The sequence below is a fragment of the Mirounga leonina genome, unplaced genomic scaffold (genome assembly GCF_011800145.1).
Source record: "Mirounga leonina isolate KUSES-001 unplaced genomic scaffold, KU_Mleo_1.0 Mir_94, whole genome shotgun sequence".
In the NCBI taxonomy this organism is placed as follows: domain Eukaryota; kingdom Metazoa; phylum Chordata; class Mammalia; order Carnivora; family Phocidae; genus Mirounga; species Mirounga leonina.
The window spans coordinates 3,203,542-3,227,834 of NW_023270855.1; the positions used below are offsets into that span (position 1 = coordinate 3,203,542).

At 56.7% G+C, this 24,293-nt stretch overlaps 1 protein-coding gene across 5 annotated transcripts in view; it reads right to left on the reverse strand.

Moving 5' to 3' along the window:
• IQSEC1 (IQ motif and Sec7 domain ArfGEF 1) overlaps positions 1-24,293 on the reverse strand; it is a 122,644-nt gene that overhangs the window by 37,795 nt on the left and 60,556 nt on the right. For all 5 annotated transcript variants that reach the window (XM_034997112.1, XM_034997115.1, XM_034997114.1 and 2 more), the window contains exons 2-3: positions 7,033-7,327; positions 1,230-2,479 (exon numbers count right to left, since the gene is read on the reverse strand). In XM_034997112.1, coding sequence (XP_034853003.1) covers positions 1,230-2,479; positions 7,033-7,327 — 1,545 coding nt within the window. The remainder of the gene's footprint in view (positions 1-1,229; positions 2,480-7,032; positions 7,328-24,293) is intronic.

Here is a 24,293-nt window from a genome sequence, read left to right on the forward strand (position 1 = left end):
GGAGCTGGCTGTGCCCAGAAGCAGGTGGGAGCAGACTTCTGGGACAGAGCTCAGGATGGGCTCAGCAGAACATGGCTCTTCCTGCTCACATGCTGCTCTGGCCACAGCTCGTGCAGCGGTAAGGCTGTCCCTACGTGCCGTGAACCACGGGCTGATGGGAGTCTCGGGAGAGAGCACCCGGGTGCTTGAGACTCATAGTTCTCAGCTGAGTGAGGACCAGTGACCCAGAGCCCCCTGGCTGCTCACATGTAAATGTCCTGTTCCCTATACCCTCCCTCTGGGACAAGCCTGAGTCCCCGAGATAACGCAGCACTCCCATTTGTAGCAGGGATGGCTCAAAAGTGCCCCCAAGTCTTCCTCCATCTCAAAGAGGAAGCAGAGAGCGGGGGAAGTGCAGCGGATGTGTGTCGGTCACCACCAGGCAGTCTGGCTGTGTCCCCAACCTTGGAGGAGTCAGCGCCAGGCTGACGTCCGATGACCCCCAATGCCAGAGGCCCCATGGATGGAAACGATGTGAAATATGAGGTTTAATAACCAGAGCCCGGCAGCGTCCCTTCCAAGGGAGTATGCGGCCTCCTCCCCTTCCGCTTGCTATTTTCAGCCGTGCTAAGAATAGCCTGCTTTAAATACCCGTCTCCCTCCTTAAATCTGCTCTCAGGACTGCCCCCACAGCACCTTTCTAGAACTCCTGGTGGGGAGCGGCCACTCAACAGACCCAATTAACACGTCTCCCAAAGGACCTTGCTGAGACATCTGTTAGCACCAGGCTTATCTGTGTCCTGCTTCCCCCGACACGTGCCTCCGAGCCGAGCCCGCACCTGCCCTGGGAGATCTTGCTCACACACGGACCCCATCACAGCGCCGTCAGCCTTCACATTCACATTTCCTGAGAAGCTACTCTGTGCTGGGTGCTGCTCTAGGCACCGACAGGGCCCTGAACTCCTGTCCCCGTGTTGCTTTGTCCCAGAGAAACCCCTCGTTCAGCTGCTTCTCAGCCTGTGAGCCTCTGCAATCCCCACGGCAGGGCTCTTGGGAGGGGCTGGGCCCCCCACTCACCGGGTCCAGTCTCCTCTACGACAGCAGCGCCGTGCCAGGTGCTGCCACAGGCCCCGTCAGCGCAGCATCACCCCCTCACACATGCTCTTTTAAACCCTCGGTGTGTGCAAAGGCCCTGGGGCGTAGGAGGAAGGCCCGCCCCACTCGGTCCTGCGGGGCTGGCAGGCACTCACTTGTTGAAGAGATTGAGGCCAATGCGGTAGTGCCTCTTGCGGATGACATCGTTGCTGAAGGCGGGTGAGTCCCAGCTGTTGCGGGTCTCCTTGTGGTAGGTCTGCTTGCTGAGTGTCTGCTCCCGCAGGCTGTCGCGGGACGACGACTCAGAGCTGCAGTTGATGGTGTCGTTGGAGTTGGATGTGCTGTTGATGCTGTCGTTGTCCCCATCCGAGTAGTCGGACTCCGACTTGCTCTGCCTGTTGGCCGAGCCGTTGATGGCCAGGTGGCTGTCCAGGGGCCGGGGGGGCCGGGGCCGCAGCTCCGGCTCCTCCCGGGGAAGGCTCTTGGGGGGGCCGGCCAGGGGGCCGTGCTTGGGGCTGCCCTGCGGCCCGCCCAGGCTGCGTTCGTAAGCGCCCTGCCTCTTGAGCGAGCTGCGGTCCGAGCGGTCACTGAGGTCCACGGAGCTGTCGCTGGGCGGCTCAATGGTGAGCAGCGGGAGGTGCTCCACCCGCAGCCGCTGCTCCTGCCGCTCTAGCGACGGTGTGCTCTGGCAGCTTGTGTCTGTGTCCCCCTTGTCGTCCTTGTGAGCCAGCGCCCAGTAGTCCTGCGCGGCCCCCCCGGCCCGCAGCCGCAGGTCCGACTCCGTGCTGGGCGGCCGGTGCGCCGCCTGCGACAGGGGCAGGGGCGGTGACAGCTCCTCCTCGTCGATGTACAGGGTGACGTCACTGTACGAGGCTGTCATCTCATCCAGCTTGTGGTGGTCCACGCCGTGCAGGGCCGGCTTGGGCTCGGCGTCCCGGGCCCGCCCTGCCTCAGGGGCCGGTGCCTCCTCGGCGTGCAGGCTGCGGCAGTTGAGGGCGTCGTCGATGGACTCGGCCAGTGACTTCACCTGCCGCGAGAAGGCGTCCTCCAGCTCCGTGATGGCGTCTGCGAAGTCGCTGGACGGGGCGGGAGACTTGAGGGTGGGTGGCTCGCCAAGGTCGCCGCACTCGGATGGCACCAGGGCCCCCAGCTGAGAGCCGTCATCAGTCACCGAGACCTGCTTCCCCTCGAAGTAGGAGCTGTGCACCTTCTCCGGGCCCTCGAAGGAGAACTGCATCCTCATGTTGGACAGCACAATGCGGCGCGACATGCGGTTCTCCGACATGGAGCTGCGCAGGCGCTCGAAGTTCTTGTTCATCTGGTACTGACGGAAGGCCGTCTGGATGGTGCGGGCCGCATGGCGGGTCACGAGGCGGCCCCCATACTTGCGTTCTAGCATCTCCACCTGGTCGGGGGTGGGGGGGGGCGGACAGGACATTAGTGAGTACAACCCCGTGTGCTGGTGCAGCGCCATGTCCACCCACAGTCGTGCCCGCGGCCCAGCCCCGCGGTGACACCATCCAGAAAGGCCTTGGAGCATCCCAAAGTTGGTTATGGCGACTGCGGAGGCCTGCCCGTGAGGTTGTGCAAGACAGGGGTTCCCCGGGTCAAGTAAGATGGAGAAGCCCCATGTTGAAGTGAAAGCAAGGATGTTCCCTGCAGGACTTTCCAGAACCTTTAAAAGGTGGCGTGTTCCCAAATTTCTTTAACCACAAAAACCTTTGGCCCCAGTGCATCTTATGGCCTGTGGTTTAATGAAACTTGGGAGATGCTGGATGAGGTGCAGGCAGCCCCTCCAGGGAAGAGGAACCTGAGGCACGAGCAGGTTAAGAGACCAGCCAAAGAGTTCAGTGAGATCCTGGATGCCAAGCCTTGGCTGCAGGCTTTTGGTCTCACTTCCTCTTTACAGCAGCCACCATGTGCTCTTACCAGCTGGGAGGGTGTCACTGAGTTTCAGGGAGGCCTGAGGGAATCACCTTAGTGGGGAGCAGGCTTCCAGGCCACATGCCCGGTCTCTAAGCCTGGCCCTGCCCCTCGTTAGCTGTGCTACTCTTAGCAAGCCTTGGGGCCGCGCGCTTCCTGTTTCCTCATCTGTAAAGTGGGGACGGTACTCAGCCCTACCTCGTAGGACCGTGGTGAGCACCTGATGAGACAGACACAAGTGCTTAGCACATGCCAAGCACAGGGACAGCTGGGGCTAGAAGTCCTTCAGCTGCATTCCTGGAAGGTCTTTACAGTTTGTGGGGTCCCCAACTCCCCTCACTGGACAGATGGGGAAACTGAGGCCCAGAGAAGTGACCCAGCTCACAGCTGTCATTCTGGCACCCCAGGTCCTGATGGCCCCTCTCCGTGATGAGGTACAGAGATGGGGCGGGGCTGCAGGCAGGTGGCACTGCCTGGGGCTCCCCTGTGTGACACACCAGCCTCCCAAAGCCCTGAGGCTCATGCCAGCCGTTGGTGATCAAGGACAACCCCAAGGGCTGCTAACCGTGCCTTGCTCCTGCGTGAAAACATGCCCATAAAGTGGGAGCCTACCCTGTAAGAATCAAAGAAAATTCAAGATAAGGAACTGGCTTCTCTGCGAAGCCAGGGCTCTTGGGGTGTTGGGCAGAGGGGGCACCTGATGTGGGGCCGGGAGAGGCCTAAGGCCCTCAGGAGGAAGGCACACTTGTGCCAGGGAGGCAAAGCACCACACCCTGCTTGTCTAGATCCCGCCGGCCTATGCCGTGCCGGGCATCACACCAAAGCTGGTGGCACAGAGAGATAAGGTCCCTGCCCTCAAGAAGCAGAGAGTCTGTCAGGGAGAACGGACAGACACACATACTTAACTGAAATAAAACCAAACAGATGCCGAGCAAATCCAAGCCAAGGCCCGAGTCGGGGGAGAGGGTCGCTCAGAGCCGCTGTGGGGTGGGCTGGGAACAGAGGGCTTGGAGCCCCACATGCCCCAGTGCAGGTCCCGGCCCCTCACGTCCCGGCTCTGGGAGGCCACCCACGTCAGGGATGCCAGCTCTCTGGGCCCGCAGGAGAGGGAGCAAAAGGCCCGGCAGAGCAGCTCCTTTCATAGGAGGAGCGGGTATAGTGTGTGTGTGTTGGAGGGGGGTGGGTGGATCAAAACGACTTTTCTGGGCCCAGAGTCAGCCAGGGTGGGTCTGTTTTTTCTCTTGCCCTGAAGTTACTGAACAACATCCAAAGAGATGACCTCACTTCCACATCTGTAAGCAGACTGTTTTTTTGGGGTTTTGAGTGGAGCTCTGAAAGCCAACGGGGCCGATAAAGGGCCCAAGGCTGAGCTCTGGGAAGCCCTCTCTCCTCTGCCCATCAAGGCCGGTAGCCTGGCCCCTCTCATGTCACCTTTGGGGGCAGTCATGACACCAGGACCACCAGCTTAGGCCCAGGGCTCACTCAGGGCTCTTTCTCTCCTGCTGACTTTGGACCTAGAAAACCAAGCAGCGACCTATTTGTCTGAGACCGGCTCCCCAAATCTGGGGGGAGGAGTTGCGGGGGGGAGAAGAGGGACTTTGGAAAGGCAGAAATTGGCTCTGTGTTGTCATCAAATCCCCTCCCAGTCCCTCCTTCCTGGTCTTCCCTGGAGGACATAAATTGACCCAGGCCAGCTCTTATGCATCCCCCAGACTCACGGTGGTCATTCCTCCTTCTGGGCCCCAATGGACCCGAGGCCCAGTCTGGAAGTTTATTGGGGTGCAGGAGAGGGAATCCAATCTGTATGTGCTCACCTGCTGTACATCACCCTCACCCGATACTCACGTGACATCCAGTCTGCAGAGGGGCTCTGGGATCCCCCTTCTCGGAGGATAGAGGCTCTGGGAAGTGATGCGGAGCTGACCTCTAGCCCTCACTCTCCCTTTAAAAGGACACTTCTCAACTGCGGGGGAGGGATAAGGAACAGAGAGGAACGCCCTTCCACAAAGCAGAACTACCACCTCTCCATGACTCAGGACTCCTGCTCTCATTGATAGGAAACCACCAGAAGGTGTGGAGGCCCTGAAGCCAAAGCGCTCCCTTCACTAAACGGGACTTTGTGTTCCCCAACTTTAACTCCTCGTGGAATTGTGCATCCTACTTTCACCTGGCAGTTCCCAGGTAATCTGTCCTATTGCCACTCTTGCTTTGATTGCCAGGAAGCTCAATAGCTCAGGGGACCTCTCACCTTTTCACCACCTCTTCCCCGCCACCCTTGTTCTGCCTCAGGGCCTTTGCACCTGGCGTTACTGCTTCCTGCAAGGCCCCTTCCTCAAACACTCAGTTCAGATGCCACCTTGAGGAGGTCTTCCCCACCGCCCTTATCCAATGCTGTCACCTCTCACAATCACTCCACTTCTTTCCCCTATTTCATAATCTCTGGAGTTTGTATCATACTCTGGAATTAAACTGTTTTTATTGCTAATTTGCCTGTGGGGTCCATCTCCTGGACCAAAGTGTCAGCTCAAGATCTGGGGCCTCACCCTGTCCACTGTTGACTCCCCAGCACTGAGCACAGTGTTTGGCACATGGTGTGCATTTGGTTAATGTGCATGGGATCAAAATGAACAGCTGTGCCACAGTAAGCCCATATGAAGCAGATGGTTATCTCCATAGGCCTCTGTGAGGTCTTCAACATCCTCACTTGTTTCAACGGTTCTGCTGGAGGTCTTTTACTATCAACTGCTTCTGATCCACTTTGGATCTGGGTGTAAGTGATAAATGGAACAGAGACCACGTGGTCTTCCCCTGCTGTGGGCCTGGCCACGGAGCCAAGTGCCACGGTGGCGGGGGGGGGGCGGTATCTGCTCCCACAGCCCAACAAGGGGCCATCTGCAGAAGGATGAAGAGAATCAGGGCTGAGAGGTAGCACTGAGAACAGGGAGAGGAGGGGGCTGGTAGGGGACTTTGTCAGGGGGCTTGGGGGGAGGAAAGACCCAACGTGGGCAGTACCTGCACCACTCCTGGAAGTCAGGTGCCACATCAGGCCCAGACCTCTGCTCGGTAAAAGACAAAGAGGAAGACTGGGGAGCAAAGAGAGGGCGGCAAGGCAAGGGGTCAATGTGACCACCTAGGACTCATGAGGAGACGGCCCAGGAGCTGGGGGAGGCTGGACAGATAAGCCTGGTCCTGCACATTTGCACTGCTGCTTGCCACAGCCTGAGGTTCTCTTGAAGCCTGAAACTTGCCTTCAGTTTCACCCAAGAATTCTTATTCAAGGGCCTCCTAGGTGCCTGCACCCCTGAGGCCCTAAAAGTGAGAGCTCTTTGCCCCCCGCCCAGGGGTCGCTCATTCCCTCTGCCCCCCACCCCCCACGCAGCCAGGACAGGCCTCCCCCTCAACCCCAAGAGGCTATCTTTAGTCCTCCCTGGAGCCCGGCCAAGCGGGCAGGCTGTGCAACCTCCTCATCCTGCACACAGGTGCCAACCCCACGGTGGGTCTGGGCCAAGGCCCGTGCGGGAGGAAGCGAGCCTTCAGCGAGGCCGTTTCCCACGAGAACAGAGTCGTAAACCAAAGGAGATATAATAAGCAACCTCGCCTGCTGGCTGTGGATGGGCTTGGTGTTCTTTACGGGGTGTGTGCTATTTATGTTGTAAACGGACCTCCTGCCCTTCTCGGGGACTCCTCCTGAGGACCCCCTAAGGGTTCAGGCCTCTCCTGGGACCTCAGACATTCAGTGTCTGGCCACGTCAGCTGCGTGCACGGCCATGAGGATGGTGAGTGGGGCGGAGGCCAAGTCCTGACCCTCCAGTCCCCTCACTCGGGGCACCTCCGCTGGTCGGGCGGAGCAAGACGGGGAGCCTGGGCTGAGGCGAAGGCCACGTTCCTAGCACAAGTACACTTAACCGGACTCCAGCGTGTGGGAGAGCCGAGCCTCCTGCTGCTTCAGGCCGCCCCAGCAAAGGGCCGGGCACCCACCCATCTCCAGCCAGAGCTGCCCCGGCTGCCTGTCCCTGCGCGGCGGGCCCCACCTACCTGCTTGTCCTGCAGGTCGGAGGAGAGCTCATAGCTCTCAGACAGTGACCGCGAGCGCTTGATGGCCTCTTCCTCGGCCTGCTTGCGCAGGATGGAGGTCGAGTGCTGCAGTTTGGGCCTCCGTGTGCGCTGCTGCTGTCCCGGCGGCCCCGAGTACAGCCCATACGCTCCCACCGACGTGTGCTCGTAGCGGTCGGGGCTCAGGCTGGAAGCAGGCGCGAGGGGGCCCTGGCGGTAGGCTGACGGGCTGTCCAGCGACGTGCCGGTCTCGCTGCTGGGGGCTTCGCCCTCCACGCTGCAGGGGACGGAGAGATGAGAGAGGCCTCCTGTGAGTGGGAGACCAGAGCCCAGGGCCCAGTGGGGAACCAGGAGGTGGGAGGGAGCCACGCTCAAGAGGCAGCCCCGCAGCGTCCCCCACACTGCCGGCTGGTACCTGACACACTTTACTGATTGACTTTGCTTACTGTCCGTCTCCTACATGAGAACGTCAGCTTTGCAAGGACGGAGGTTGGACCCACGATGTGCACTGATGGGCCCCAGTGCCTAGAGCAGGGCCTGGCCCGCAGTAGTAGGTGGTCAGTGAAAATCTGCTAACCAACTAAATGGATCTGGTCACCCTCTCTCCCTCACTCCCACCACCTGGGTTAAGTAAACCACTGATTTTTGTATTTTTGTTCTTATTTTAAACAGACATTCACAAAAGTGACTCTTTTACTGTATACCTACTTAAGGGTCAGGCACTGGAGGGTTTTTTATAGGCTGAGCCATGTCCCCCCAGAATTGATATCTTGAAGTCCCAACCCCCAGTACTTCAGAATGTGGAGGAGACAGGGTCTTCAAAGAGATAGTTAGGTTAATGAGGTCCGTCAGGGTCCTGATCCAATGTCACTGGTGTCCTTCTAAGAACAGGAGATTAGGGCCCAGACACGCACAGAGGGATGACCACGTGAGGACACAGGGAGAAGGTAGCCTTCTGCACACCAACGAGAGAGGCCTCAATGACATCAGCCCTGCCGACACCTTGATATTGGACTTTGGGCCTCCAGAACAGTGAGAACAGTGAGAAAATAAATGTCTGTTGTTTAAGCCGGCCGGTCTGTGGTCCTTGTTACAGCAGGCTTGGGAATGAATACAGTGTTGTACATACATTTTTTTTTTAAATCTTAAAACTAGTCTGCAAAGAAAGAATTACTAACTCCCCTTTTCCAGGTGCAGAAACTGAGGCCCATAGAAGTACAGGGACCTGCTTGTGGTCGCACAGGTAGTGAGTGGGTGAGTTGAGATCAAAGCCCAAGTTGGTGGGACTCCAAGACCTGGCGGGGGGGGTGTGCACCCCTCCACCTCGCTGTGCCTCATTCCCAGGACACAGACATCCCTCTCAACATTCCAAGCGCCAGACTGGGGGGGACAGAGAAGGACTGGATGGCTTACTCATCCCAAAGTCAGGAACTCAGAAAATGGACATTGGTTCCTGCTGCAGACTCCTTTTTAGTATAGCACAAAGAGGCAAGGTTGTTTCTAACACGGCTTCTAGTAGCCTCTCTGGTCAAGCCTTGCCATCTCCCTGTCCCTGCAGGATATCACTCAACCTTTAAAGACCCTCTATTTGATCCCTAGGGCCAGGGCAGGGGGTCTCTCTGGAAGGGGCCCAGAAGAGAGAAGGGAACATTGCACCCCCTCCCAGGCTGCGGTCCTTCCTCCACAGTCCTGTCTTCAGACCAATGGGAACACCCTGGATGCAAAAGCCTTGAGGCCAACTGGTCTACCCCCTGCCCAGCTCTGCTTCCAGTCACATCACAAGGCCTGGCAGGGCTGCCCTGTGAGCATAGAATGTGACTGTTTACAGACTCCTGGGAGAGACAGACTCAGAATGGGGGCAGAGGGAAGCAGCCTGCCCTGTGGTTCCAATGCTGCCCCGAGCCAGGGATGGGCTGCAAACCCCCGTGCTTGCCTTCCAACTTGTAGTTCAAGAATACTGTAGGACTTCCGCCCCACCAACTGGCTCTGACCTCTGAGGACATGCAGTTGGTGTCCTGTGACAAAGGACATCCCATCCTGCTCCCCAGAAGCTAAAGTGTGACAAAGTGACAAAGGTCTTTCCTTGGGGAAGAGCTCTGGGTGCTTTGCCTTGATCTGGCTGCGAATCAGGGTGGGTCACTGCTCATTTCAAGGCCTGTCTCCCTGTCCATTATCCATGTGGGATGGACTAGATGCTTTTAAGGTGTCAGAGGAATACCCACCCTTCAAGACTCTCCTGACATCACAGTTACCCAAGAGCAGTTTCCTTTGGGCCCCCTGTATATGTGTCGGGTGGGGGAGAAGGATGGGGACCAGCAGAGCTAAAAATTCTCTCAATCTTTTGATAAAGCTTTGAACAATACTTGACAATAAATACTCGGTGGCTTGATCAGTAGTTGTATGAAAGAGAGAGGGAATCCCCCTATCAGACCTGCAGGCAGTCGATAAGCAAGCCCACCCACGGACAGCCAACCAAAAGCCCCTGCCTTCACTCTGGCCCCATACGCCTCCCTGCCTCACCTTTTCTGTGCAGCCTGTGAGCATCTCATAAGGAAGTATTTCCACACACACATCCCCCATACTGGAAATGCTTTAGTCAGGGGCAGAGTCTGTTTTTCCGAGCAAGAGGCTGACAGGAAACAAAATCTCATCCTTGAAGACAAGCAGCCGGGGCTCTGCTCAGAAGGTTTTAAAACAGTCTCAAAACCACGAGTTTACAGAAACACGGGGAGACTGAAGGGCAATCCTCAGAGCAGGAAGCCCTTCCGTTGTGCCTCATGGTGGCTCTGTCAGGGAGTGGTGGGCTGGGACCCTCGTCGTACTGCCCCAACATGCCCCGGGATAAAGGAGCAGTGTCCACCTCTCATGTCTGTGGGGGATTCAACCCCCTACCTAGGCCTTGCTCACTGGGCCTCAAAGTAAGTGAACAGGCAAAGGCGCATTCTTCCTGATAGTGGTGGGGATGGGGCAGGGGTCAGTCTGTGAATTTGAGGGGTTGTCATCATTACCTGACAGCTGTGGTTTGGGGCAGAAGGGGCTGAGGAAAGAGAAGCAGGTGACAAGCTACTGAACTCAAGGGCTGTATGTTGCTTGGTAGTGGGGAAGAGCCTGGCTGCCTCAATGGCTGGGGACATGAGCAGGATGTCAGCGTGGGTCATGACATGACAGGAACAGAGGTGGCTGGTGGGTCGTGACCTGACAGGGACAGAGGTGGCTGGTGGGAGGCAAGCACTTTCTGGGGCTGTGCCAGTCCAGGATTCCGGCTCTGGGCATTACCTGGCTCCCAACTGTCTTAAGCCAGCAGGTTCTAGAACATGCTAGAGAGAGAGGGCCAAGCCTCCCCTCAGAGCCAAGGGAAGGGGTCTGACAGTCACCTGCAGCCTTTCTCTTCACCATGACAGCAACTCCAGTCTCCTCTCCCCTATCGGCCCTACCTTCCAAACACACCCAGGCTCCGCCCACTTCTTAGCAGATGGCTCAGGTCACCATCCCTGCTCCCTGGATTATCACAACAGCCTCCTCAATGGTCCCCCTGCCTCTCTCTTCCCCAAGGCTGCCACTGTGACTCTGATAAAACGTAAGATTGAGTGCCTCCCCTGGTCCCATCACACTTAGAAGACCCTGTCCTTGCAATGTCCTTGAACGCCTGACCTCGGCTGCTCTCATCTTGGCTCCTTCCCTGCCTTGCTCATTCTGACTTCCTGACTCACTGGCTTCCTTTCTCTCTGCTCAAAGGGGTCAGGCATGCTCCTGCCTCAGGGCCTTTGCACCGGCTCTTCTCTCTGTCTGGAACACTCTTCCCCAGATCTCTGCCATCACCAGATTTAAAATCGCAGCTCCCTCCCCCTCAAGATTCCTGGTCTCTTTCTTTGCCTTTTTCTTTTTTTTTTAAATCTTTGATGATCATCATCACTTCAAAACATGTAATATATTTATCCTGTTTTTTGGTTTGCTGTCTCCCATGTTACTATATAAGTTCTAGAAGGATGGAGGTAATTTGTCTGTTTTGCTTACTGATGTTTCCCAAGTGCCAACACATGTGCCTGGCTAACAGTGCTCAGTAAATACTTGCCAAATGAGTGAAGGCACTTCCCCATGCCTGCTGTTGGCTGGGTCCTGGAACAGCATCTTGCATCATCCCTGCCAGACCTCCTATGTGCCCCAAACCAAACTCGTGATCTTTCTCCATTGTCATGCAGTGACCCGAAGCCAGGATCCTGGGCATCATCTCTTCAGTCCCTCCCCCACCACCAGCTCCCGCCCCTGCCCCATTCAGTCTGTCACCAAGTCCTGTTGAATCTACATGAACCGTATCCCCTTGACTGGTACAATGTGGCAGGCCTTCCACCCCACCAAAATCACCACCAGCCTCAGACCACCCTGATCAGAACCGAAATGGCCAGGCCAACTTCCTGCAGCCAGCATGACCCCATCACAGACATTGCCCCCCAGTACAGGAGTGGACAAAAGTGAGAAATGCATGAGTGCTTGCATGTAGCTTAAGAACCCACCGTAAGCCAGAAGATAATCAGAAGCTACACACTATTAGACATAAAAAGAGAGTCCTGAAATCTGCACCAGACAGCTGGTTCACAGAAATATCATTTTTGTCAAGTGAAAATGCCCAGTGTTGACGAGTATGGGCAGCAACAGGCATTTCAGAAGTCTAAGTTGGTATAACTTTTTCAGAGTACTAGCTAGAAACCACTATCAAATCCACTCGATTTGGCAGAGGCTCTGGCAGAACCCATAAAGATGCTTTACTTACAGCAACACCCTGAACCCCGAGCCCCCCATGTCCTGCTTAGGACTCAGCTCTGCCCCCAGTTCCTTCCTGGGGGAGTGTGAACAGAACAGTCATCTTCTCCCTCCCCACAGCAGATCAGACACCCCATAGATCTTTGCTTTATATGATGTCCACGCCTGACACAGCAGGGAGTTGGGGGTCAGGGAACCACCAGCCCTGGCCCAGCAACCCCTCCGGCCCCCCTTGCTGCCACCCAAGCCTCCTGCACCAGCAGCCCACCCTGCACACTGCTTCTTCACCACAGTGATTTCCTGGCTGGAGCTCAACGTCTCATCCCCCAGGTCAGTTCCCTTGGGGAAGCTTCTTCCACAACCTTTGTCCATCAGCCAGGCCTGAACACTGTAGTGGGTCCTAAACCACACAATGGCATTCGTGGTCTCTCTCAGAGGCCTGGGCCATATGCAAATCAGGGAGTGGGACGGGCACCTGTTCCAAGGGCCTGACAGTCCCTGACAGTTTAGCGTTTCTGGAACATTCTACGACAGTTGGGTGGCTGCTGCCCAGCACTCTCAGAAGATGCTCCTGGTCTAGTAATCCCTCTTCTAGATATTCACGCTAAGGAAACAAGCAAATCTGCGAAGAGGTAAACACAAGGAATTTCACTGCAGTGTTGGTTCTAATTATAAACATTTGGAAATAATCTAAATGCCCGTCAACAAGGGATTGATTTAAATTACTTATATATCCATATAATGGAAACAATGTCAAGCCCAGGGGGGAAGATGGATGGCTGTTCTAAGGAAAAAGACAGGATTTTTTGGCTGACCATAAGTTTAACATGAGCCAATGCTGTGACACGGCTGGGAAGCCAGTCGCTAACACGAATTAATACAAAGCCAGAAGCAAAAACAGCCCTGCGGCCGCTACGGCTCTCAGATCACCGCAGAGGACCGTGTCCGGGTGCTGCACTGATCGTCTAGAGCCCCAGAGTGCAGATCACAAACCGGGGGCACTTGCTCGCCCCACTTTCGCTTGGCCGACATTGCTAATTGATCACAGACTCCCTCCCGCACATCTTCCAACCCCGTGCTCCACGTGACTGACCCCAGCGGGCGCGTGGCGTGAAGTCTACTTGCCAACCCCAAATTACAGTATGCCAGGAATAAATCTCCAGGTCTGGAGACCACCTCTCACCAAAAGCTGGGATTGCCTGGCCAGGAGAAAAGCAGCCAGAGGGGAGAGATGATGCCTATCATCAAGCCTCTGACAGGCTGACAAGAGGAGGGAGCAGATTTCCGTGGACAGAACCATGACCAAGGTCACCCAACCTGACAAAAGAATGCTCTCACGTGGTTAGGGCTGCTTGGGAGGTGGTGAGCTCTCTGTCACTGGAGGTGTGCAAGCTGTAGCAGGTCAGACACCTGTCAGAAATAGAGCAAAAGGACTCCTATACTTGCTAGAAGCTGCTACGGACAGTCTGAATGTGCACCCCCACCCTGTGGCTCCCCCCTGCCCGTCACTTGGAGTAGTCTACCTCTGAGGGGCCACACTCTGGTCCTGGCTCAAATCCTACTTCCTGCATGGGGCCACCCCCTGCCTAGTGGGGCCCCCATTCCCACACTCTGTCACAGTGTAGATTACCTGGAGAAAGAGAGTGTGAGGGTCCACCCACCCCCGAGAGCCTGCTCCATGGGGCTTGGTCCTGCAAAGACAGGGACCAAGACTGGCTCCTTGCCGAGAAAGCTCCACACATGCACAGTGGGGCTCTAGAGGTGGGCCTGGCCCAGCACAGCTGTCCAGGTGATAGTTGGAACTACACAGAGATGTGTCCCCAGCCCTCCCCTGCTGGCCTGGGGACTCGGAGCCCTGTGTCCCTGGAAAGTGACCCCAAACTCCTCCCCCCCTTCTCCAGTTTTCCCAACATGCCTTCCTCTGCTGGAGGCTGGTGTGTGCGTGGTTTTTATGCGGGGGAAATGGCTGGATCACTACAGAACAGCATCTAGAGTTTCTGACTGCCCAAGGATGATGAAAAACATAAGAACTAAGAACATGTTTTGAAAAGTTCCCCTCTTCCCCGGCAGTATCCCTGTGCCTTTCCACCAAGTGAGGGGGCTGGACAGGCTCCCTATGGCAGCCTCTGAGTCAGATGTCGGGGTTCTGCCGCTTATCAACTGTGTGACCAGGGGCAGGAATACTTCTATGCCTCAGTTTCCTTTCCTGTAAGATGGGGGCAGAGTCCCGACTTCACAAGACTGCTATGAGGCTTAACGGAGTTAACACAGAGGAAGTCCTTAAAAGACTGCTTGGCTCATAAAAGGCACTTTGTAATTGCCGGCTCTGGTTATTCTGACTGACCCGGCTGGCCTAACCTACACGTCCCGGCAGCCAGAGGTGGGGAGCAGACAGGCCCAGTGTGTGAGCCAGGGTCACCCGCCTCTGCCTGCTGCAGGGCCTGTCTTGGCGCAGACAGCCGCCTCCGGCCATGGGCCGTAGTCACTGGTGATGAGGCCCTAGGGAGGGCGGCAGAGTCCCAGAAAGCGACCCGGGCCCCATGGCCCAGACGCCACGTCCTGACTCTAGCTGGGGAGTGAGTCAGGGCCGGGGGGCCCTCGGCCACTCGGGCCACGGATGTCTCTAATTATGGCTTGTGAAGTCATGAATGACTTTTCTCAAGAAAAATGTTAGTTAGAGGCGGCTCTGGGCAGAGAGGCAAGGGGGCACGGGGGAAGCAGGGACCCTCTTGTCAGGGGGCTGGCTGTTCGCCCCAACATCGATGACGCTGATGGTAGTAACAGCTAATGTGTATATAGTTAGTGGTCTTCCAAGTGTTCTATGTAACTCAGTTCTCTAAACCACCCTACAGGCACAGAGAGGAGGTTAAGCTCAACCCCAAGGTCATACGGCTAGAACCCAGGCAGTGTGGCTTGAGTCTGCGCGTTTACTCACTGTGCTTACGTGACTTCTTAGTCACTCACACACATGCACACTCGTGCACACACACCGGGTGGGTTAGCAGCAGTAACTCTCCTCTGGAAGTAACTCTCCTCAACACAGCCCAGGTGCTGTGTTTTGTGTTCAAACATAGCCTATGACCCAACTACCATCCCTGGGAGCTAGGAGGGAGCTGTGCCTTCTGAGCTTGGGGCTCAGTGGAGTTGAGTCACTGGGCCAAGGTCACCCCTGCAGGACAGCAGGGCTGGGACTTGACCCCAAGTGGGTGTCTCGGCCAACCGGCTGCCCCGAGGAAAAGCATGCAGTTGATATGCTGGGGATCCAGGGTTGGGGTCCAGAGCCTAGGGGTCTTGGGGCTGTGCATGGTCATGAGAGAAATAAGCCTGGCTTTGTGTGTGTGGCCAGCTATGGTCATATCACATGGCGAAGCCGCTCTCTTGAGAGTGGGCTGGGTCCCCCGCTGGAGGAAGGAGTGCTCTGAAAGCCTGCCCATGGTTAAATGCCCATGCCAGGAGCCTCGGTCCACACTGACTGCTGGCAGTCTGCACGGGCCAGAGCCAAACAGCCTCCTGAAATACGGATGCCCCTCATGTCTCCAGGCCTTGTGGCCTCCCCCATGCTCTGCTCTCAGGGTTTCTGATTTCCAGAAAGGGAGTCTAGGCCAGAGCCGGGACAATTCATTCCTAGCCCTCACATGCTCTGTTGTGGAGCTTCTACAGCTCTTTGCTACCCAGGCCATATTAACTGAGGTCTATCACTCAGGCCAGGGAAGGGGACGGTTTGCTCTGTTCCAGGTCCTCAGGGAAGTATGCAGACAGACTAGGGCAGGGTCTAGGGAGGAGGTGAAGGTGGGAAGGAAAAGGAGACCATGTCCTCTGAGGAAGAGCAGGGAGGGCTCAGCTGGAGAAAGGCAGCCTTGGGACCAGCCACAACCCCTAGATCTCTGCAGGGTCATCCTGGGGCAACGGGAGCAGGCAGGTCTGCGGAACCAGAAGCAGGGTGAAGGCAGCCTGGCAGCTTCAGGGAAGTAGTTTTTCAGCAGTTCAGCTACTGGGGAAGGGGCTGCCTCAGGGGGTGGTGTAGGTGTTCCAACAGGGTCTAGAAAACCAGTCTTCAGGGACTGCTGTGGCTCAGGGCGGGTCACCGCACAAACACACCCACTGTGCCACATGGGAGCCCTCGCACAAACCACATCCACGTATTTAATCCCTGCAATGATCCCATCGAGGAGACTCAGTAAGGACTTGTGGCTTGCCCAAGATTACAGAGCTCGGGGCAGAGCCAGGACCCAGCTGTGCGACATTCTCCGAGTCCTTCCCACTCTGAAAAGTCCCTGGAGCCAGGAGGCATCCCCCAAGGGCTGGCCTGGCCATAAGGAGCAGGGTGCAAGGACACAGAGGGGCATGTTTCAAGGGAAGAGGGAATGTGTAAAGGGACACACAGCTGGTATGCCCAGCAAGAAGGGGACAGAGAAGACTTCCCTAGGGAAGTGAGGGAGGCTCTCCACACCTTCTTCCCTCGTTGGGGTGGGGAGAGGAGGTAGAGGAAAGGCTGCAGCTTCAAGATGCTTACAGCCTTACAGGCCGGACCACACCTGGTAAGTGGTTCTTGGGAGGACAGATGCCTGCCGGGGACCGAGGTGACTTATGAACACCCAGGAACACCCCAAAGCTCTGTCCCTGCTGGGAGGAGTGGCTGGGCATCTCCCCTGGGGGGCAGGGTCAGGACGAACGCAACCAGAAGGAAGTATCCTCAGGAATGAGTGGTGAGCAGGAAGGGACGCGATCCTAGGCTGCAAAGCCAGTGAGAGTTCTAGGAGAGGCCACGGCAACGGGTCCCTGGGACGCACGCAGGCAGAGAGGTTGAGCCCTGGGCTTAGAGCCTCCAGACACTGGCCAAGCCTGGGACGGAAGGGCCGGGGTTGTGAAAAGATTTAGGGTGTGAGACCACATGAGGCACACATGCTCAACGTGACTTCTGGCTGGTTAACCAGGAGCTCCGTATCTACAGCAAGGGAGGTGATGAGCTTTCTGGATAATCCAAGAGGTGCCCCAGCAGGGCTTGGTGGAGGTGGAGGTGGAGGTGGGGGTGGGGAGGGGAGTCAGGTGGGTTCCTGCTCTAACTAGTTACTCAATTTGCTTTAATGAGGATATACAGTAATCACAAAAGCACCAAAAAACCCCAACATCTGACTGCCCAGCACCACCCCTTAGATGACGAGTAGACCGCTCAAAGGCAGGCTCCACACAGAGCTCCTGTGCTCCCCCAACCCTAGGCCAGGTCCTCCGGCAGCCTCCCCGACCTTGGCTGAGAGCATTGCTAATCTCACAGCGGCTCGGGCCAAAAATCTGAGAGTAGCTCCTGGCAAGTCTCTTTTCTTTACACCCCACTGCAGGGGCAACATCTGACCCGTTGGCCTGCCCCCAGCCACCAGCCTGGTTTGCACTGCCCTCACCTCTTCCCTATGTTGCTGCCACAGCCTACTACACCCTTCCACCCTTCTCCAGACAGCAGCTGGGATCCTGTTAAAACACAACTCTGACCACGTCCCTCCTCTGCTCTCACCTCACTGGGATCTACAGCCCAAATCCTCAGAGTGACCCAGAAGACTATTAAGACCCAAACATTCTTCCTGCTACCCCCTCCCTCCATGCCCTCTTGGCCACCCCACCCCAGCCCCACTGTTACTCTGTACTCTTGGCACGCTCCTACCTCAGGACATTTGCACATGTTTTCCCCTCTGCCTGGTGTCTCTTCTCTCAGATATCTACCTGGTTCACTCCCTCACCTCCTTCGGTTCACTTCATTTAAAAGCCATACCCCTCCCTGGCCCTCCCTATTCTTCCCCACTTCATTTCTCTTTATAGTGCCACCATACCACTATATGTGGGGATGTGACTGTCTGGATGTCAGGCCCTGAGAACTGGGGCTTCCCCACTAGATTCTGTTAGATTCTGTTAAACCACAGATTCTAGATTCTGTTAAAACACGGAACTCTGGCGCTTCATTCCGTGAACATGTACCGAATGCCAAGTAGGTGACAGACCCCTGCCAGGCACTGTCAGTGTAGCAGTGAACAGACAGACACAGCCCTGTCCTCGTGGGCACACTGGGGGATGCAACTAATTAATAATGACGGCTCGTGTTAGGAATAGTAACAGAGGAAGCGTCTGGTACTGCAGGATGGCGAGCGGAGCCCGTGCCCTGGTGCTAGATGCGGGGAGGCCCCCTAGGAGGCATGCACCAACAGCTAGGACCCGAGGAGGAGCACCGTGTGGCCGTGAGGGGTGAAGGCTGAGTGGGAGGAGGTGGGTGTCCGCAGCGTCCACAGGGGATGGAGAAGTTCAGTGTGGCATGCACGGAGGGCAGGCAGGACCAGAACTTGCAGGCCGAGTGAGAAGGGAAGGATGCACGTCCAGCAATGTCTGCAGCCAGGTGGGAACAGAAGAAGAGATCTATGTGGGAGATGGTGACAAGCCAGAAGACACCTGTGGGAGGAATGAAAGGAAGGGCAGGAGGCCTCAGGGTCCTGATGCCAAGTTGGTGAGGCCAGAGTCACCGAAGAGTAGTTGAGGCAGCAGAGAGCAGGGACAAGGCGATGCACGGTTGGCACAGAGAGGGGTTAGAAGTCAGGCTTTGGTGGGGTGAGGAAAGGCCTTGGAGGACGGTGTCTGAGAAGACAGTGGGGGCTTGGGGTGGCAGCTGAAGGGGGCTGCAAGGAAGACTGTTGTTTTTGTTTTTAAAGATTTTATTTATTTGAGAGCGAGAGAGAGAGAATGAGAGAGAGAACACGAGAGAGGGTAGGGTCAGATGGAGAAGCAGACTCCCTGCTGAGCAGGGAGCCCGATGCGGGACTCGATCCCGGGACTCCAGGATCATGACCTGAGCCGAAGGCAGTCGTTTAACCAACTGAGCCACCCAGGCGCCCAAGGAAGACTGGTTTTAAAGCTGGGACAGACGCAGGCACATCTGAACGGTGACAGAAGTGGGGGGCCCTGGGAGGAGCAGCACTGGGCACGGGCTGGGGTCACTGAAATTTAAGCTGGCAGCAGAGGATGCGGCCAGCTGGGGTCCCTCCTTTGGGGGTCTCACTGTTCCCTGAGGGGCAAGGAGGGGGTCAGTGGGCTGCTGAGGGGGCCCGACCCCTCCCACCAGCAAGCCGGGGCTTAGGCAGGGCCAATTTCAGGAGTCCGAGGTCTTAACCAAGAGAAAATGGGAGGTTCCCTCCAGCCCTGTGCTCCGTTGCAGGGAGTGGGCCCACAGCCCCTACCACTGACCCCTGGTCTCCATCCCCACACCTCTTGGCTTCTGTGACCTTCAGACCTCTCAGGTGGCCCCTGAGCCCAGAACAGCTGCTCCCAGAGCAACCCTAGCGTCGGTGCCCAGCTCCCTCTCTGCTGACTGCCCTTTAACCTCCAGGCCAAACCCCCTCCTGCTAACTTCCCACCCTGAGGCCTGCCCTGCCGAGGCCGAGACAAGTTCTGGCCCAGATGCACCTCCCGGCTACAGCGTTATCTCTAATTACCTGGCACCAAGACCTCCAGAAGTGGCTTTTAATATATGTATAAAAATACAGGACTCGGAACAATGAACTTCTCAAAGCGGGAGGCTATTTTCAGGCTATTTCATGCTTACTGAACCAACATCCAGCATTCCCCCAGCTTGTCAGCGGCTCCTCCGGGGCGGGCAGGAGGCATGGGGAGAAGCAGGCAGCAGTTAGGAGTGGAGGAGTCTTCCTGGACTGCTCGAGCACAGCAGGAAAGGGGCCGCGTTGCACGATGCCCAAGCTGGAGGGGGCATGGTGGTGGCACCGACTCTTGCTCCCTGCCCTCTGGTCCCAAGCACCCTGCACGGCGCTGCAAGGCACTTTCCATCCTGATGCCATGATGATGTGAGTGATGGTGAGGCTCTCCAACCCCAGCTTCCCTGAGCCTCAATTTCCCACCTGCCTGGGGAGGGGGCCGGCCGCCACTTTGAGGCAATGTGGTAGAGTCAGGTGAACGGTGCCTTGGCAAGGAGCCCTGCAGACAACGAACGCTCTGCCTAATTAGAGGGAATTATCCAGGAGGGGCCTCAGCAGTGCTCATCCTCAGATGGGGCGTGTTCCCATCAGCGCACAGCCAGAGGGAAGGAGAAAAGTCTGCTGTCCCGTGAAGCCAGCGCATGCCGCCAGGCCCTTGCCCTGTCAACATGTTTTCCAAGATCATCTTTCCGGCCCCCCAGGAGGTGATGGCTCCAATCTCCCCAGGCCAGGCCTCACTCCTGAGCATAAAGAACATCTGTCTGCCCTTGCTGGGGATGGGCTGGATTGTCCCGTGGCGCGGCTGTGAGTCACTGCCATTAAAACAGCCCAGAGGACCAGAGGGGGCTTTGGAGATTGGAGTTCAGGGTCCTGGGACAGGACAGGGAGGGGTTGGAGGGCAGCCCCAAGAACCTGTGAGCACATCACCCTTGAATGTTCCTGACTCTGGCCGCTCCCATCGGGAAGAGGGTCTCGGCTGTGCAGAAACACGGTGCCCAGTGCAGGGCCAGGGGAGCCCCTCGTGGTGCGTGGGGGCCTGCACAGGGCGTGCCCTGGAGCTCGGAGCACGGCAGACGTGGGGGAAAGGGGTCGCCCTGGCAGGAGGGAAGGAAAAGGGGTGTTCTCGATCTGTATACAAGTGCCAGCTCCACACCCCTGTCATGTCGAACTCTTGGTTCCCTTCACAGCACGTCTTGCTGACCACCTTTTTCCCTTCGCTCTGATCTGTAAGTCCTTCTCTCCAGGAGAAAGTGGGATCCGGAAGGGTGGCGGTGGGGCTGCCAGTGCTGCCTCTGTTTATCAGGCCTCCCCAGCGCCGCAAACAGGGCTTGGCGTGAGCAGGAGCTCAGTCAGTATTTGTTGGGTGAATGAATGAATGAACAAAGGAACAAATGAGTGATGCTGTCAGTGATTAAGGAGCCCACACACACCTGGGAAGCGGCATCTCTCACTTGTTCGTGCATTCAAACACGGAGAACTCTGCGCCAGGTGCATCCCCACAACCGCGCCCGTCTCACCTTCTCCCCTGGACCAGGAGCTGTAGGACCGAACCCCTCTTGATTTGCTCTCAGACCCCCTGGGCAGCGCCCCCTTAGCCCACTGTCCCCTGGCATGTTGCCTGGGCCCCTGGTCCACTCCCCTCCAGCGGCAGGGCTCACTCCTCTGTCATCTGGAAGCAGGAGCCCAAGGCCTGGAGGGGAGGGAGGCTTGCTGGGTCACTGACACATGGCACAGCCATGACAGGGATCTGTGTCCACACTCGCTCCCTCACCTGGCAGCTGGGCCTTGGAAACACTCAATGGCTGCGGAACCCAGAGCACTGCTCTCCAGACCCCGAGTCACAAAGGAACAGGGGCCTCATGCAGTCTCACCCCTTGGGGACCCCTGGCTCAGCTCCCCTTGGCCCACCCCCCACAACTCCGGGAGGCCTGTGGGGCCAGGCTGGCGCTGGCGGGGCCTCAGACAGGAAGCAGGAGCAGAGTCTCACACCACAGGTTGGCAAACGTGCACTGCTGCTTTGGCTGGAAGCCAGCTGGCTGAGGGGAGCCATGACTCTCTGCATGAGGGCAGGGGCCCGGGGCCGGTGTGAACACCCTGCCACCAAGCCTGGCCAGGGCCTCTGCCTGGGGAGGGGCCACTCACAGTGGCATCACCATGAGTCCCAGAGAGGTCCTCGAGCTGCCTGGGAGCTCACCCTGCGTCTGGGGACCGGAGCACCAAACCAGGGATAAGGCCCAAATCAAGAGGAAAATCAGGCCTCGAACGCCAGGCCTGCAGTCAAACCCAGGACGGGCAGCCTTTCCATAGACAGGCTGTGAAAAAGCCCTTTATTCTCCCCAGTGCTATCCGGGCCAGGACCAAGGCAGGGGTGAGGCCCACCCATCCGGGACCCTGGGCCTTGTCCCTGGGACAGATGGGTGGGAGGCCCACTGCCCATACCCCACTCCTCATACGGACACTGTAGACTTCACAGAGCTCTCTGGAAGACAGAGCACCTCCATGCAAGGGGCTCACAAGGTCTCCATACAGAGTTCCCAGGCCCAAAGAGTATTTAAAAAAGCAAACAATCCCTCCCCCCACTGCAATAAATGGCCAACATTTACCATGTAGAGGCTTTTTATAATGAAAATCCAGACTTCTGACTTTCCCTGGGGAGAGAAACAGTTAAGGATCTGGCCGTACTGGGCCTATAGTCTTGCTTGATGACAGACAGAGCTGGGGATAGCTACCCCCAGATGGCACATGCTCTTCTCCACTGCCCCAGTCCTCACCACTCCCTAGTGCCCACCACACTTGCCTACTCCTCCCCCACAGGTCACCTTCCTGCCTATTGAAGGCATCTGCACTTGCTTGCAATGCTCACAGAGGACCCCTCTCAAAGAACAGCAGTCTGATCTGCAGCTCTGGGCTCAGTCATTCCCAAGGAACCTGATTTAGAACACCAAGTCCCGAGGGGCAGGATCCAAGCCTTCCCACAGCTTTGCATAACTAGTGGGAATGCCAAGGAGCTTCCGTTCTGTTGCATTCTCCATTTAACTTTTACAAGACTCTATCGAAGTAATGCCACCACACTGGTCACGATCCAAAAGCACATGGTCATCACAGCCACCAAGCCCCGATTTCCCAGATGTCCTCATTCCTCAGTTCCACACGGTCAAGATATAATTTGAAAAGCCATTGGATACCTGGTGTTTATTCTCAAACTGGACTCGTAGATGGTCTCCTGGGGTTGGAAGCCCCCTCTGTCCGTCTCTGTATCTGGAACGATGCCCCCGTGGCTCCAGACATGCCCACAGAGTGTGTGGGGAAGCTCTGGGTGGAGATCAGACCAGGTCGAGACCAGGTTCCCACTTCCGGGCTGAGTGACCTGGGGTAAGTTACTTCACCTCTCTGGGCTTCTGGCGGTCTCATCTTTGCAGTGGGTATCATTCTCCTGACCCGCTTGTGCAACAGGAATGTGGGAATTGGGGGGTGGGGGAGACTCACTTGGCCAACTGCAAACCCCTGTGTAGACACGTGGGGCTGTCTCTGCTGTGGACCACACACTGCTGCTCAGAGAAGAAGGGCTCAATGGAGAGACTCTGCTGGGATTGCCAAGGCCAAAAAGAGGGGCTCGGGATGAGTGTTCTCTAACCCAACACCAAACTAGGCACTGCCTGCTTGGGAAACCAGAAATGTCTCTTGTGGATCTGTATGGAGATTTATACTTTCAGAAGCCCCTTCCCCTTCATCCTTCCCACTGCTTACCTGGCCTCAAGCAACAAAGTTTACAAAACAGCTTCCCTGACCATGATCTCATCTGTGTACGACACCACCCTCTTCCCTTTCTGGTTTTTTTTTTTTTTTTTTTTTTTGCCATTTCCTATAGCCCACTCTCTGCCAGACGGTCACCCCCAGCTAATCCAGGCCAGTCCTTGTTGGTTTTGACTGCATAAAGACGGCCAGAGCCTCCAACCCTGGGGCTCACTCGGAAAGATTTTTCAGAATACACACACACACACACACAGCCAAAAATCTTCCTGGCTGAGCCAAATTAAATACAGAGGCCTCTAGTTATTTCCATACGCACAAAATGGACTCAAATAAAGCAGTTCTCTGTGGCAGGCTCCAGCAGACAGGGCTGGGCCAGGCCCCAGGGACGTCCCGGGAGTGCCGGGCGGGAGGCACACGCTGGGGAGGCTGGCTCTGGGACAGAGTGTGGGCAGAGAGAAGGAAGATGCCCGTCGTGCTGGCCTTGCTGCCTCCGGCCCACCCTGCTGTCCAGGATGAAGCGTGCGGGCCTTGTGGAGCCTGGGACAACCTTGTGCCCAGCTCTCCAGTCCCACCCCAGTCCCGCACCAACATTAAACTGTCCTCAAGAGGGGGATCCCTCCGCACTCACCCACCCTCAACTGCCAGAAAGCACTTTCTAAAATGCAAATTGTTCGCGTCTTTTGTGGCATCAAATCTTTGTCATGGTCCAAACCTCTGAGTGTGGCGCTGACACTCCCCTCCCACAGGCGCCCTGCCCACCTCCCAGCCTGCTGTCCATCCTGCTGACCCCCTCCACCCCCATGCTGCAGCCGTATGGTGCTGTGACTTCCGGCTGGTGGCAATGTGCACTGCTCCCCTCCCCGAAACACTCAGTACCCCATAGCAGAGGAAGCGGAGCCCACGAGAGCCCACAGGACTTCACTGCCCAACTGTGAGCTCACCCGGGGGGGGGGGGGGGGGGGGGCGCATTTTAGCGTCTGTGTCCCCAGGTGTTCAAAACCATATATGAAGTGATTGAATGAATCACTGGATGAACTGATGATGGTGCAAAGAATACTATAATAACAACAGATGCTCTGAGCACTTTGCACCGAACGAACTCCTAGCATCCTATAATGACTTTTTAGAACAGATTTTTATTTTTTAAAGCAGTTTTAGGTTCCCAGAAAAACTGAGCAGAAAGCAGAGATTTCACATATTCTCCGTGCCCCCCCCCAACGTAACCTCTCCTACTCTCAACACCCCCCACCTCCCACCATGGTGCATTTG